This window comes from Equus caballus, chromosome 13, assembly GCF_041296265.1.
Source record: "Equus caballus isolate H_3958 breed thoroughbred chromosome 13, TB-T2T, whole genome shotgun sequence".
NCBI classification, from domain to species: domain Eukaryota; kingdom Metazoa; phylum Chordata; class Mammalia; order Perissodactyla; family Equidae; genus Equus; species Equus caballus.
Window position 1 is genome coordinate 37,380,108 of NC_091696.1, and position 13,804 is coordinate 37,393,911.

General features: G+C 36.2%; 1 protein-coding gene across 23 annotated transcripts in view; it reads left to right on the forward strand.

Annotated features, from left to right (window-relative positions):
- Positions 1-13,804, forward strand: part of ABCA16 (ATP binding cassette subfamily A member 16) — a 223,653-nt gene that overhangs the window by 84,653 nt on the left and 125,196 nt on the right. For 22 of the 23 annotated variants that reach the window (XM_023616175.2, XM_023616174.2, XM_023616178.2 and 19 more), the window contains one exon: positions 9,209-9,326. The exons of the other annotated variant lie outside the window; for it this stretch is intronic. In XM_023616175.2, coding sequence (XP_023471943.2) covers positions 9,209-9,326 — 118 coding nt within the window. The remainder of the gene's footprint in view (positions 1-9,208; positions 9,327-13,804) is intronic. 23 annotated transcript variants of the gene reach the window in all.

Sequence of the window (13,804 nt, forward strand, 5' to 3'; positions counted from 1 at the left end):
GAGGAAATGGAGAATCTAAATAGACCAATCACAGGTAAAGAGATTGAAACAGTAATCAAAAACCACCCAGGTCCAGGACCAGATGGCTTCTCTGGAGAATTCTACCAAATATTCAAAGAAGATTTACTACCTATTCTCCTCAAACTATTCCAAAAGAGATGAGAAACATGAAACACTTTGTAATACATTCTGTGAGACCAACATTACTCTGATACCAAACCCAGACAAGGACAACATGAAGAAGGAAAATTACAGGCCAATATCACTGATGAACATAGATCAAAAAGCCTCAACGAAATATTGGCAAGCCGAATACAGCAATACATTAAAAAGATCATACACCATAATCAAGTGGGATTTATACCAGAGATGGTTTAATATCTTCAAATCAATCAATGTGATACACCACATTAACAAAATGAGGAATAAAAATGACATGATCATCTCAGTAGACACAGGGAAAGCATTTGAGAAGACCCAACATCCAATTATGGTAAAAACTCTCAATAAAATGGGAATAGAAGGAAAGTACCTCAACATAATAAAGACTATATGTGATAAACCCACAGCCGACATCATACTCAATGGGGAAAAACTGAAAGCCATCCCTCTGAGAGTAAGAACAAGACAATGGTGCCCACTTTCACCACTCTTATTCAACATAGTACTTAAGGTTTTGGCCAGAGCAATTAGGCAACAAAAATAAATACAAGGAATCCAAATAGGCAATGAAGAAGAGCAACTCTCACTCTTTGCAGACAACATGATTCTATATATAGAAAACCCTAAAGAATCCATCAGAAGCTATTATAATCAACAACAATGGCAAAGTTGCAGGGTACAAAGTCAACTTACAGAAATCAGCTGCATTTCTATACTCTAATAATGAGCTAACAGAAAGAGAATTCAAGAATGCAATCCCATGTACAATCACAACAAAAGGAATAAAATATATCAGAATAAATTTAACCAAGGTGGTGAAATACCTATACAATGAAGATAATATTGAAAGAAATGGATGATGACAAAGAAATGGAAAGATATTCCATGCACATGGGTTGGAAGAATAAACAAAGTTAAAATGTCCATACTACCTGTGGCAATCTGCAGATTCAATGCAATCCCAATCACATTCTTCTTGGAAATACAACAAAGAATCCTAAAATTCATATGGGGAAACAAAAGACCCCGAATAGCTAAACCAATCCTGAGAAAAAAGGAACACAGCTGGAGGCAGCACAATCCCTGACTTCAAAATACACTACAAAGCAATAGTAATGAAAACAGCCTGGTACTAGTACAAAAACAGACACACATATCAGTGGAACAGAATTAAAAGCAGAGAATTAAAACCACACATCTACAGATGTGATGGAGAAAGGAAAATCACTTCAACAAATAGTGCTGGGGAAACTGGACAGCCACATGAAAAAGAATGAAAGTAGACCATTATCTTACACCATACACAAAAATTAACTCAAAATGTATCGAAGACATAAAGGTAAGATGTGAAACCATAAAACTCCTAGGGGAAAATACAGGCAGTAAACTCTTTGACATTGGTCTTTAGAAGGATCTTTTCAAATACCATGTCTACTCGGACAATGGAAACAGCAGAAAAAATAAACAGGTGGGACTTCATTAGTGTAAAGAGCTTCTGCAAGGCAAAGGAAACCAGGATCAAAATGAAAAGACAACCCACCAACTGGGAGAAAATATTTGTAAATCATGTATCCAACAAGGGGTTAATCTCCTTAATATATAAAGAACCCACACAACTGAACACAGAAAAAGGAACTACCCTCATCAAAACATGGGCAGAGGATATGAACAGACATTTTTCCAAAGAGGATATTCAGATTGCCAATAGGCACAGTAAAAGATCTTCAAGATCAGTAATCATCAGGGAAATGCTAATCAAAAATACACTAAGATATCACCTTACACCCATTTGAATGGCTATAATCACCAAGACAAAAAATAACAAATGTTGCAGAGATTGTAGAGAAAAGGGAACCCTCATACACTGCTGGTGGGAATGGTAACTAGTACAACCACTATGGAAAACAGTATGGATATTTCTCAAAAAATTAAAAATAGAAATACAATATGACCCAGTTATTCCACTACTGAATGTTTATCCAAAGAACTTGAAATCAACAATTACAAGAGACTTATACACCCCTTTGTTCATTGCAGCATTATTCACAATAGCCAAGATGTGGAAGGAACCCAAGCGCCCACTGAGTGATGATTGGATAAAGAAGATGTTGTATGTATATATACAATGGAATACTACTTAGCCATAAAAAAACCAAACTTGTCCCATTTGCAACAATGTGGATGGACCTTGAGGGTATTATGTTAAGCGAAATAAGCCAAAGACAAACACTGTACAATTTTACTCATGTGTGGAAGATAACAAACACATGGACAAAGAGAACAGTTTAGTGGTTACCAGGGGAAAGGGGTTTGGGGGTGGGGGGTGGGCACAAGGGGTGAAGGGGTGAATGTATATGGTGACTGACAAATAATAATATACAACTGAAATTGCACAATGTTATAAACTATTATGACCTCGATAAAAAGAAAGTGTTTATCGCTATAAACTACTTTGCTGCATCTAATAAGTTTTGGTATGTTGTGCTATATTTTCATTTGTCTTGAGATATTTTCAAATATCCCTTTTGATTTCTTCTTTGACCCATGTTTATTCAATGGTGTGTTGTTTAATTTCCATTTATTTGTGAGTTTGCCCATTTTACTTTTGTTACTGATCACTAGTGCCATTCCATTATGATTGGAAAAAAATACTTAGAATTATTTCAGTCTTCTTAAATTTGTTAAGACTTGGTTTTTGTCCTAACGTGATCTAGCCTAGAGAATATTCCTTATACACTTGAGAAGAATGTATGTTCTCCTGCTTGGGTGAAATGTTCTGGGTATGTCTATTTGGTCTATTTCATCTATAGTGCTATTCAAGTCTGCTGTTTCCTTATTGATTTTCTCTCTGGATGTTTGTTATTTAAGGTGGGATATGAAGTGTCCTATTATTAGGACTATTTCTTTCCTTCAGTTCTGTCAGTGTATACATTATATTTCTAGATGTTCTGATCTTGGTTGCATATAAATTTATAATTGTTATATCTTCTTTATGGATTGACCCTTTTATCTTATAAAATGACCTCCTTTCTCTTGTGATGGTGTTTGACTTAAAGTCTGTTTGTCTGCTTATAAGTATAACCACCCATACTTTCCTGGTTAAAATTATCGTGGAGTATCTTTTTCCGTGCCTTCACTTTCAGCCTATCTGTGTTCTCAAATCTAAAGTGAGTCTCTTGTAGACAGCATATAGTTGGACTTTGTTTATCCATTCAGCCATTCTGTATCTTTTGATTGATGAGTTTAATCTATTTATGTTTAAACTAATCCTTGATAGGTAGGGACTATTGCCATTTTGTTAATTGTTCTTTATCTGTTTTCTAGTTCTTTTGTTCCCTTCTTGCTGTCTCCCTTTGAGACTTGATGATTTTTTGTAGTGATATACTTTGATTCTTTTTTTTAATCTTATATAGGTTTTTTCTTTGTGGTTAACATGAGACTTGCATAAAACTTCTTAGAACAGAATTTAATCTGATAACTCAACTTCAACTGCATTAAGAAACTCAACACTTTTGCTCCCCCACACACACATTAAATTATCTATGTAAGAATTTACTTCTTTTTATATTATGCATCCATTAACCATTTTTTGTGGTTGTAGTTATTCTTAAAATTTTTTTCTTTTGACTTTTCTACTAGGGTTAAACACAATTTATATTCCACCCTTACAGTATTACATTATTCTGTATTTCCCTGTTTTTACCTTTACCTTTGAGATATATACTTTCATGTGCTTTCGTGTTACTCTTTAGCTTCCTTGAGCAACTCCCTTTAGTGCTTCTTATAAGGCAGGTCTAATGGTGATGAACTCTCTCCGTTTTTGTTTGTGTGAGAAAGTATCTCTCCTTTATTTTTAAAGTACATTTTTGTTCAGGAATAGTATGCTTGGATGGCCATTTTTTTCATTCAGTACTTGGAATGTATCATCCCATGCTTTCCTGGCCTGCAAGGTCTCTACTGAAAAATCCTCTTTAGTCTTATAGAAGTTCCTTTGTAAATGACAACTCGCTTTTTTCTTGCTGCTTTCAAAATTCTGTCTTTGAAATTGACAGTTTAATTTTAATATGTCTTAATGTAGATCTCCTTGAGTTTAACTTATTTGGACTCCTTTGGGCTTCATAAATCTGCCCCTTTCTCTCTTTTCCTTCTGGGACTCCTATAATGCATATACTGATTTCTTAATTATCCCATATATACTGTAGGCTTTCTTCACTATTTTCCATTCTTTTTTTCTTTTTATCCTTCAGCCTGGATAACTTTTAATTACCTATATTCAAGTTCACTGATTCTTCTTCTTGCTCAAGTCTGATTTTGATGCCCTCTATTGAATTTTCCATCCAATCATTGGATTCTTCAGCTCCACAATTTCATTTGGTTCTTTTTTATAGTTTTTGTCTCTGTCAAACTTCACACTTTTTTCATTTGTTGTTTTCCTGATTTCCTTTAGTTGTCTATTTGTGTTCTTTACAGCTCCCTGGGCTTCTTTCTTTATTTATTTTGAGGAAGATTAGCCCTGAGCTAACATCTACTGCCAATCCTCCTGTTTTTTTTGCTGAGGACGACTGGTCCTGAGCTAACATCTGTGCCCATCTTCCTCTACATTATATGTGGGACACCTGCCACAGCATGGCTTGATAAGCAGTGCATAGGTCCACACCTGGGATCAGAACCAGCAAACCCCGAGCCACCAAAGTGGAATGTGTGAACTTAACCACTGCGCCACCAGGCTGGCCCCTCCCTAGGCTTCTTTAAGATGGTTATTTTGAATTCTTCTTCAAACAGTTTATAGGTCTCTATTTCCTTAGGTTTGGTTACTGGAGTTTTATTTATTTATTTTTCTTATTATTATTATTATTTTATAATTTCAAGCAATTAATTTTGTTAATTTCACTACCAATTTGGAGTGAAGTCTTACTTTGTACCTTTGGTGGTGTCATGTTTCCCTGATTCTTCATGATCCTTGTAGCTTTATATTCTTCTCTGCACATTTGAAGAGGCAGTCACCTCTTCTGTTCCTTATGGATGTCTTCAGTAAGAAAAGCCCTTTCTCAGTGCCCGCCCAGAAATCTTGGGCAGACCAGTTCGTGGGGACAATGAGCAGGCCAGATGGCAGGGTCCCTAGATGAGCTGGCTAGCAGAGTCCACGTGTGGGCAGACACCTGGGTCCACAGGCAGACAGTCCTGGTGTCAGAATCTGCAGATGGTTAGGGATGGTTCCAGGGTTATAGGAAGGCCTGGTGTGAAGGTCTTCAGGTGAGCCTGGTCCACTTCTCTTTTAGTTCAAGTTTTCCTGGTATATTTTTTCCATCTTTTTGTTATTAACCTATTTGTGTCTTTATATTTGAAGAACATTTTTTGTATACATATATATACACATATAGTTAGTTCATGCTGTTTATCCATTCTGATGATCTCTGCCTTTTAATTGTGGTGTTTGTGTCATTTACATTTAATGTGATTATTGATGTTAGTGGTATGGTTTATATTTATCATCCCACTATTTGATTTCTTTTTCTACTATATATTCTTTTTCTCCTTCTCCTCTTTTTCTGCCTTTTCTTGGAGTATTTTTCTGAGATTCCATTTTATCTCCCTTTTTTTGTATTAACTTTAATTTTTTTGTTTTGCTATTTTACTGGTTTCTCTTTCATATATTATACAACTTTAACTTATTGCAGTCTGCTTTCAAATGGTATTATACTATTTTGTGTATAATATAAGAACCTTACATTAGTTATACTTTTATCTTTGCACTCAGAACCTCCATGCTATTATTGTTATGCATTTTACTTATACGTAAGTTATAAAGCCTATAATATATTTTTATCTTTGTGCTTAATTTTTCAGTTATATATTAAGGAAATTGAAAATAATGTGATGCATAGTTACCAATGTAGGTAATATTTTCAGTGCTCTCCTGTCCTTTCTTTATATCTAGATTTCCATCTGGTATCACTTTCCTTCTGCCTGATAGACTAGCTTTGATGTTTATTTAGTGCAGGTCTGCTAGTGATTAATTCTTTCAGATTTTCTATGTCTAAAATGCTCTTTATTTTATCTTTATTTTTGAAAGATATTGTCACTGGATATAGAATGTTAGGTTAAAGGTGTTTCTCCACTGTCTTTTCACAGGCATTGTTTCCAATGAAATATCTGTTTTCACTTTTGTCATTTTTTCCTGCATGTACAGTTCTTTTTTTTTTTGGCACCTTTCAAGGCATTTCTTTAGCAATGGTTTTATGCAGATTAATGATGATATACCTTGGGGGTAGTTTCCTTCTTGATCTTCAGGTCTGTTGAGCTTCTTGAGTGGGTAGGTTTATCATTGTCATCAAATTTGGAAAGTTTTTGGCCATTATTTGTTCAGTGATTTTTATGTCCCAAACTGCTTGGGGCCTTCAACTATACCTATATTATGCCACTAGAAGTTGTATCACAGATTGATATTGCTTTGTTCTTTTAGATGCTCATTTTTGCAATTTGTTTTCTATTGTTTCTATTGCTATGTCTTCAAGTTAACTATTTTTTTTACAATGTCTACTCTGCTGTAAATCTCATCAAGTGTATTTTCATGTTATAAATTGTAGTTTTTATCTCTAGAAGTTCTATTTGTTTTTACATTTTTTTGTATCTTTCTCAACGTATGGTATATACTATAATCATTTTAATGTGTTTGATCAATTTCAAGATGTATGTAAGTTCTAGGTTGATTTCAATTGATCAATTGCTTTCCTCATTATAGGTCATATTTTCCTACTTCTTTACATTTTTGGATTCTACCTGATTCTATATTCCATGAAATACTTTTGATTTTTTATCTGGAAGAATTAAGTGAGTTTGAAGTAGTTCAACCTTTTCATTTATGCATTACTTAGTCTACAGTTAATTATTCCCTACTATTGAGGCAAAACCTTTTCTTCTTTGTAATCTACCCGATGCCCTATGAATCTTGAAATTTTCTAGTCTGCCTGTTGGAAACAAGCACCTTTCCTGGATCTAGGTGAGTGCCAAGGACTGTTGCCTCTAATCCTTAAATGATTCTTTCTCCATCCTCAGGTAGGTTCCTCACATGCTTATGTTGATCAGTTCTTCTTTGAATACTCTAGGGGACCCACTTTAGATCTTCATATTTCTCTCTGCATGCATCTGTATCCTCTCCAGTATTCTATCCCTTCACCTCAATGGACTCAGCTCCCTATCTTCAACTCAGGTAGATTGCTGGACTCCGCCTGAGTTACTTGTCTCTGTGCCATGGCTGGAAACTCTATCTAGCTAGGCTTGGACAATCATGTTTTCCAAGTTGTTTTCCAGCTCTCAGGAATCACTGTCCTTTGTTTCCTGATGTCCATTATAAACATTTGTTTCACATGTAATATGTCACAACTCCAATTTTCCAGGCCCTTTGTTTTATTCATAAAGTTGATCTTAATCCATAATTACTTCTACATACCTTTACTTTTTTTCTTATCTTCCTTTACAAAGGCTTCATTAAAGCAGGGGCTTTGTGTGACTTATTCCTAAATATAATCCTAGCAAATAGCACAATGCCTGATACATAATTGGCATTCAGTAAACAGTTGTTGAATGAAGAATGATAACCTCTGGCCTAAATTAATTAATTGGACTTGGTGACTTATGGCAGTAGTTAATATGGATGGAGAAGTGTAGGATTATATGCAGGTTTCTGGTTTGTACATCTAGCTGAATTTTGGGGCCATTCACTGACCTAGACTATAGTTGAGTATATTTTCAGGGGATGACAATAAGCAGAGTTTTAAACATTGAATTTGAGATATTTTGAGTATTTAAACTCATGTTTCTTGTAGGCATTTGGAGAGGCAGAACTATAGCTTTGGGGAGAGATAGTGACTGAGACAAATTATAGTATTATCAGCATCTGTAAGGTAATTTAATTCATGGAAAAAAGTTAGATTCCCTATGGCAGTCATTCTCAGCTGGGGTTGATTGTGTCCCCCCATTGGACATCTAACAATATCTGGAGATATTTTGATTGTCACAACCAAGGGAGTGAGAGGTAAAGAGAGGAGTGCTACTGGCATCTAGAGGGTAGAGGCCAGGAAAGCTGCTAAACATCCTGCAAGGCACAGAAGAGCCCTCCAGAACAAAGAATTCTTTAACCCAAAGTGTCAGTAGTGCTACTGTTGAGAAGCCCAGGCCTAGGGAGAGTTTGTAGACATATTATTCTGGATTGTCTCTTGTCGACTTGGCAACACTACCACCTCTTTCTAAGGTTCTCCTACACTGCAGAAGAGAATCCATGAACTGAATTCCCCCAAATTCCCTTCCCTGTTTGCTTTCTAGTTAGGATTTCCAATGAGAGGTACTTATAAACAGACACATAGGCAGATTTTAGATTCACCTAAGTGAGTTCTTGGGAACCACAAGCGTTCTAATTTCAGGTTGAAATAGTGAAAGTTTCCAAGATACCCATCAGAAGGGTTGTCAAACATGTTCTATGAAGGACCAGATATTTTAGGCTCCATGGGCCACATAGAGTATCTATTGCAAATTCTTGTTTTGTTTTGTTTTTAACAAGGCTTCAGAAGTGTAAAAACCATTCTTAGTTCATTGACCATACAAAAACAGATAATGCACCATGTTTGAGTTTGCCAACTTCTGCTTAGAATATCAACAATTTCCAGGCATGCTTTTATGAATCACCAACCTTCTAGGTGAAATCATAGCATCAACTTTTCTGATCATTGGTGGCAGAGTCCCTGGCTCTTGCTACACTTGAGTGAGCCCATAATTACTGTATTACACTCTCCATACATAGAATGTAGAGAAGTCTCCATTTTCCTTACCAAATGTAATTAGATATACATACCACTGTACCTTCACCCTTATTGTGACTAATATACAAACTCAGTGCACCTGCAAATATTATTCCTTGTTCAAATCATCTTTATTTTACAACATGAGTTTGGTGATATAATTTTGTTTTTCTAAAGATAGAGGATATGAGTGTTTGTCTTTCATAAGTGATAGTGACACATATAAAATTATTCTTTCTTGTATCCCACAGGAATTTGGTGACAAAGTAGCAGTAAACAACCTGTCTTTGAATTTATATAAGGGGCAGATAACTATGCTTCTAGGACAAAATGGGGCAGGAAAAACTACAACCTTATCTATTCTTGCAGGTATGTATTTATCTCTGTCCAGAATAGAAGTCAGGTTCCTTCTAAGACTTTTAACCAATCAACCGCTTCTGGTGTTGAGTAGGTTGTCATTTCAGTGTTGCAGTTATTTTTACAATTTCAATTACTTACAACCATGATGCTCCAGATAATGTAATAAATGCATTCATTTATTCAATGAAAATGTATATGCCAGTTCTTTTTATAGGAGCTGATGATCAGTGGTGATTACAATGTTGCTACACAATTTTATACTCTGGTGAATATACAGACAAGAAACTTGAAACTTATGGTACACCATAAGTAAGAAAGAGGATGTTACAGGAAAGATACTATTCACTCAATAGAATGACACCTAACATGTTTGGGGGGGTGAGGAATAGGTAAGTGATGTCAAATGCGAAGCAAATAGGAGGTATAAAGGACTGTGAAGGAAAGGAAAGAAGAACATTATAGGTGTAAGCAAAGACCAGGAGTGTTGAAAGCATGGAACACCTATATGACTAGATCAGAGAAGGCATTTAAATAATGGTGAAAGATAAAGCTGATTGAATAACCAAAAGGTCAAATCATAAAAGGTTTTGAGGAAGCCATGCTGTGTAGTTTAGAATCTAATGCTGAGAGCAGTGAGAAGCCATAGAATAATATTTTATGAAAATTTATACTTTAGAACTGCATTCACCAGAAAGGAAGAATGGATAAGGAATACTAGAGACCATTAGGATAGTGAATACCATGTATGTGAGATTAATGTAACTCCTAGGGGCTGAAGAAGGGCTGAGCCTAGTAGTTTAGATAAAAATAACCTCTCCTGTAGCACAAAAACAATGCCAAAACTGAGGAGTGACATCAGCATCATGGTGGAGGAGCTCTTCCCTTAGTGTCTCCCCCATAAGATACTGCAAAAACGACATTCACAAACCAACAGAGGACATTCACACAACTCAATAGATGTCTCAGAGATCCACACAGACATACGTCTGAAGATGGGGGTGCTGGACCCCTCCCCAGGAGGCAGTGGGAGGAGGTAAGGAGATCTCCTCTCCCTCCCCAAGTGGCAGTGATCTAGGGCATGGGATGGCAGCCAGGAGTGACACTGAGAGGAGAAGGTGAGAAAGACAGCTCTCTACGGGACAATCTGTGCTCTTGGAGTTGCCTCCTAGCCTGTACAAATGCTCCACACCAAGGCAGCTAAGCAATCACAGGGGTGTCCACTCCACACGAATGTGAGCAGCCCAAGCCAGCAGACTTTGCAGAGCAGGGGCAGGCAGGATCGTGCACATGAAAGAAAGTGTCCCTCGCCCCCTCCCACCTGGTCAGCCAGAACAGGCATCCCCACCAGACCACTTGTACATACATGTGTAAAGGAGCAGCAGCCAGTGGGCAAACACAGATAGACCCATCAGCACAGCTTCCAACAGAGGCATATCTTCTAGGGTTCACAGAGAGCTCAGAAGACATAGTTCCTGCCTTCCCCCAGCAGTATCAGGTAGAACTACAACCGGATATTATCACTATGCAATGGCACGTCTACCCCATCAAATAGTATGAAGAGGTATATTAACACTCCAGACCAGAAGCAAAATGACAAGCAACCAGAAATCAATCATGAAAACAGAAATTTACAATCTAAATAACAGAGAATTCAAAATAGCTATCATAAAGAAACTCAGTGAGTTACAAGAAAACTCAGAAAGACAGTTTAATGATCTCAGGAATGGAAAATTAATGAACAGAGGGAATTCCTCACAAAAGTGGTTAAAATTATTTAAAAAATCAAACAGGAATGTTGGATATGAAAACACAATGAATGAGATAAATGAAAACCTGGAGTCCTTAAAAAATAGAACTGATTTATGGAGGCTGGAATCAGTAATTTAGAGGACAGAAATAGAGAAATGCTACACATGGAGGAGAGAGAACTAAGACTAAAAAGAAATGGAGAAATTCTCTGAGAAATATGTGACTCAATTAGGAAATCTAACGTAAGGATTATAGGTATTCAAGAGGGAGAAGAAAGGGAGAAATGAGCAGAGAGCTTGTGCAAAGAAATAATAGCTGAGAACTTCCCAAACCTGGAGAAGGGAGCTGGAATTACATGTAAATGAAGCCAATAGATTTCCTAATTACATCAATGTAAAAAGACCTTCTCCAAGGCATATATTAGTAAAACTAAAAAAGTGAATGTCAAAGGAAAAATATTAAGGGCAGGAAGGCAGAAGAAAATAAACTACAAAGGAACCCCTATGAGGCTTTCAGCAGAATTCTCATCAGAAACATTACAGGCTAGGAGAGGGTGGAATGACATGTTCAAAATTCTGAAACGCAAAAACTTTCAGCAAAGAATATTCTATCCAGTGAAACTATCCTTCAGATATGATGGAGAAATAAAAACTTTCCCAGACAAATGGAAAGTGAGGGAGTTCATCGCCTCAAGACCCCCCTACAAGAAATTATCAAGAAGGCCCTTATACCTAGAAAAAGAAAGAAAGAAAGAAGAGTTTACAAAGCTTAGAGCAAGGAGATAAATAGCAGACAAAATCAGAAAATTGCAGCTCTCTATCAGAACATGTTAGCAAACAATTATAACATTAAAGGTAGATGTAAGGAAAGCATCAAAAATAACTATAATCACTTCAATTTAATCACAAACTCAGCAAAAATGAAATACATTGTGACAACAATAACTTAGATGGGGAGGAGGAAAGAGATGGAACCTGCTTAAATTAAGGAAATAACAGACTATCAGAAAATGGACCATCTCATCTATGAGATCTTTTATACAAACCTCATGGTAAACACTAAACAAAAAAATCAGAGCAGAAACACAAATGATAAATAAAAAGAAAACTGAGAACACCATCCTAGAAAAACAGCAAACTGAACTGGCAGTCAGAAAAACATAGGACAATAAGCGAGGGAAATACATAACAACTGGAAAACAAGTGATAACATGTCAGTATTAATCCCACATATATCAATAATCACTCTAAATGTAAATGGATTGAATTCTCCAATCAAAAGGCATAGAGTGGATGGATGGATTAAAAAGCAAGACCTGACAATATGCTTCCTCCAGGAAACACATTGCGGCTCTAAAGACAAACACTGGCTTAGAGTGGAAGGATGGGAGATGATACTCCAAGCTAATGTCAAACAAAGGAAAACAGATGTTGTCATACATATATCAGACAAAGTAGACTTCAAGATAAAAAAGACAATGAGAGACAAAGAGGGGCGGAATGTGATTATAAAAGTGACAGATAACACTTATAAATATATATGCACCTAATACAGGAGTACCAAAGTGCATAAACCAACTATTAACAGACCTAAAAGGAGAAATTAACAATAACACAATAAATAGTAGGGGACCTCTACACCCCACTTACATCAATGGGTAGATCATCTGGAAAGAAACTCAACAAGGAAATAGTGGAATGAAATAAAAAACTAGAAGAGATGGACTTAATAGATATATAGAGAACAGTCCGTCTGAAATCAGCAGAATACACATTCTTCTCAAGTGCACATGGAACGTTCTCAAAGATAGACAATATGTTGGGAAATAAGGCAAGCCTCAATAAATTTATGAAGATTGAAATCACATCAAGCTTTTTTCCTGATCATAACGCTTTGAAACTAGAAATCAACTACAAAAAAAAAGCTGGGAAAGTGACAAATATGTGACGACAAAACAACACACTACTAAACTACTAATGGGTCAATGAAGTGATTAAAGGAGAAATAAAAATATATCTGGAGACAAACGAAAAATACACAATACCAACTCATATGGGATGCAGCAAAAGTGGTCCTAAGAGGGAAATTCAGGGGCCAGCCCAGTGGTGCAGTGGTTAAGTGTACATGTTCCACTTCAGCAGCCTGGAGTTCACCAGTTTGGATCCCGGGTGTGGACATTGCACTGCTTGGCAAGCCATGCTGTGGTAGGTGTCCCACATATAAAGTAGAGGAAGATGGGCACGGATGTTAGCTCAGGGTCAGTCTTCCTCAGCCAAAAGAGGAGGATTGACAGCAGATGTTAGCTCACAGCTAATCTTCCTAAAAAGGAAAAGGGAAATTCATAGCAATACAGGTCTGCTTTGACAAACAAGAAAAGTCTCAAATAAGCAATCTTAAACTATACCTAACAGAACTGGAAAAAGAACAAACAAATCCCAAAGTCAGCAGATGGAAGGAAATAAAAATTAGAGCAGAAATAAATGAAATTGAAACAAAAAAATCTGTAAAAGGATCAATGAAACAAAGAGCTCATTCTGTGAGAAGATAAAATTGACAAACCCTTAGCCAGACTCACTAACAAAAAAAAGAGAGAAGGCTCAAATAAATGACATTAAAAATGAAAGAAATTACAATGAATACCACAGAAATACAAAGAACTATGAGAGAATACCATGAAAAACTATATGCCAACAAATTGGACAATCTACAAGATATGGATAAATTCTTAGACTTGTACA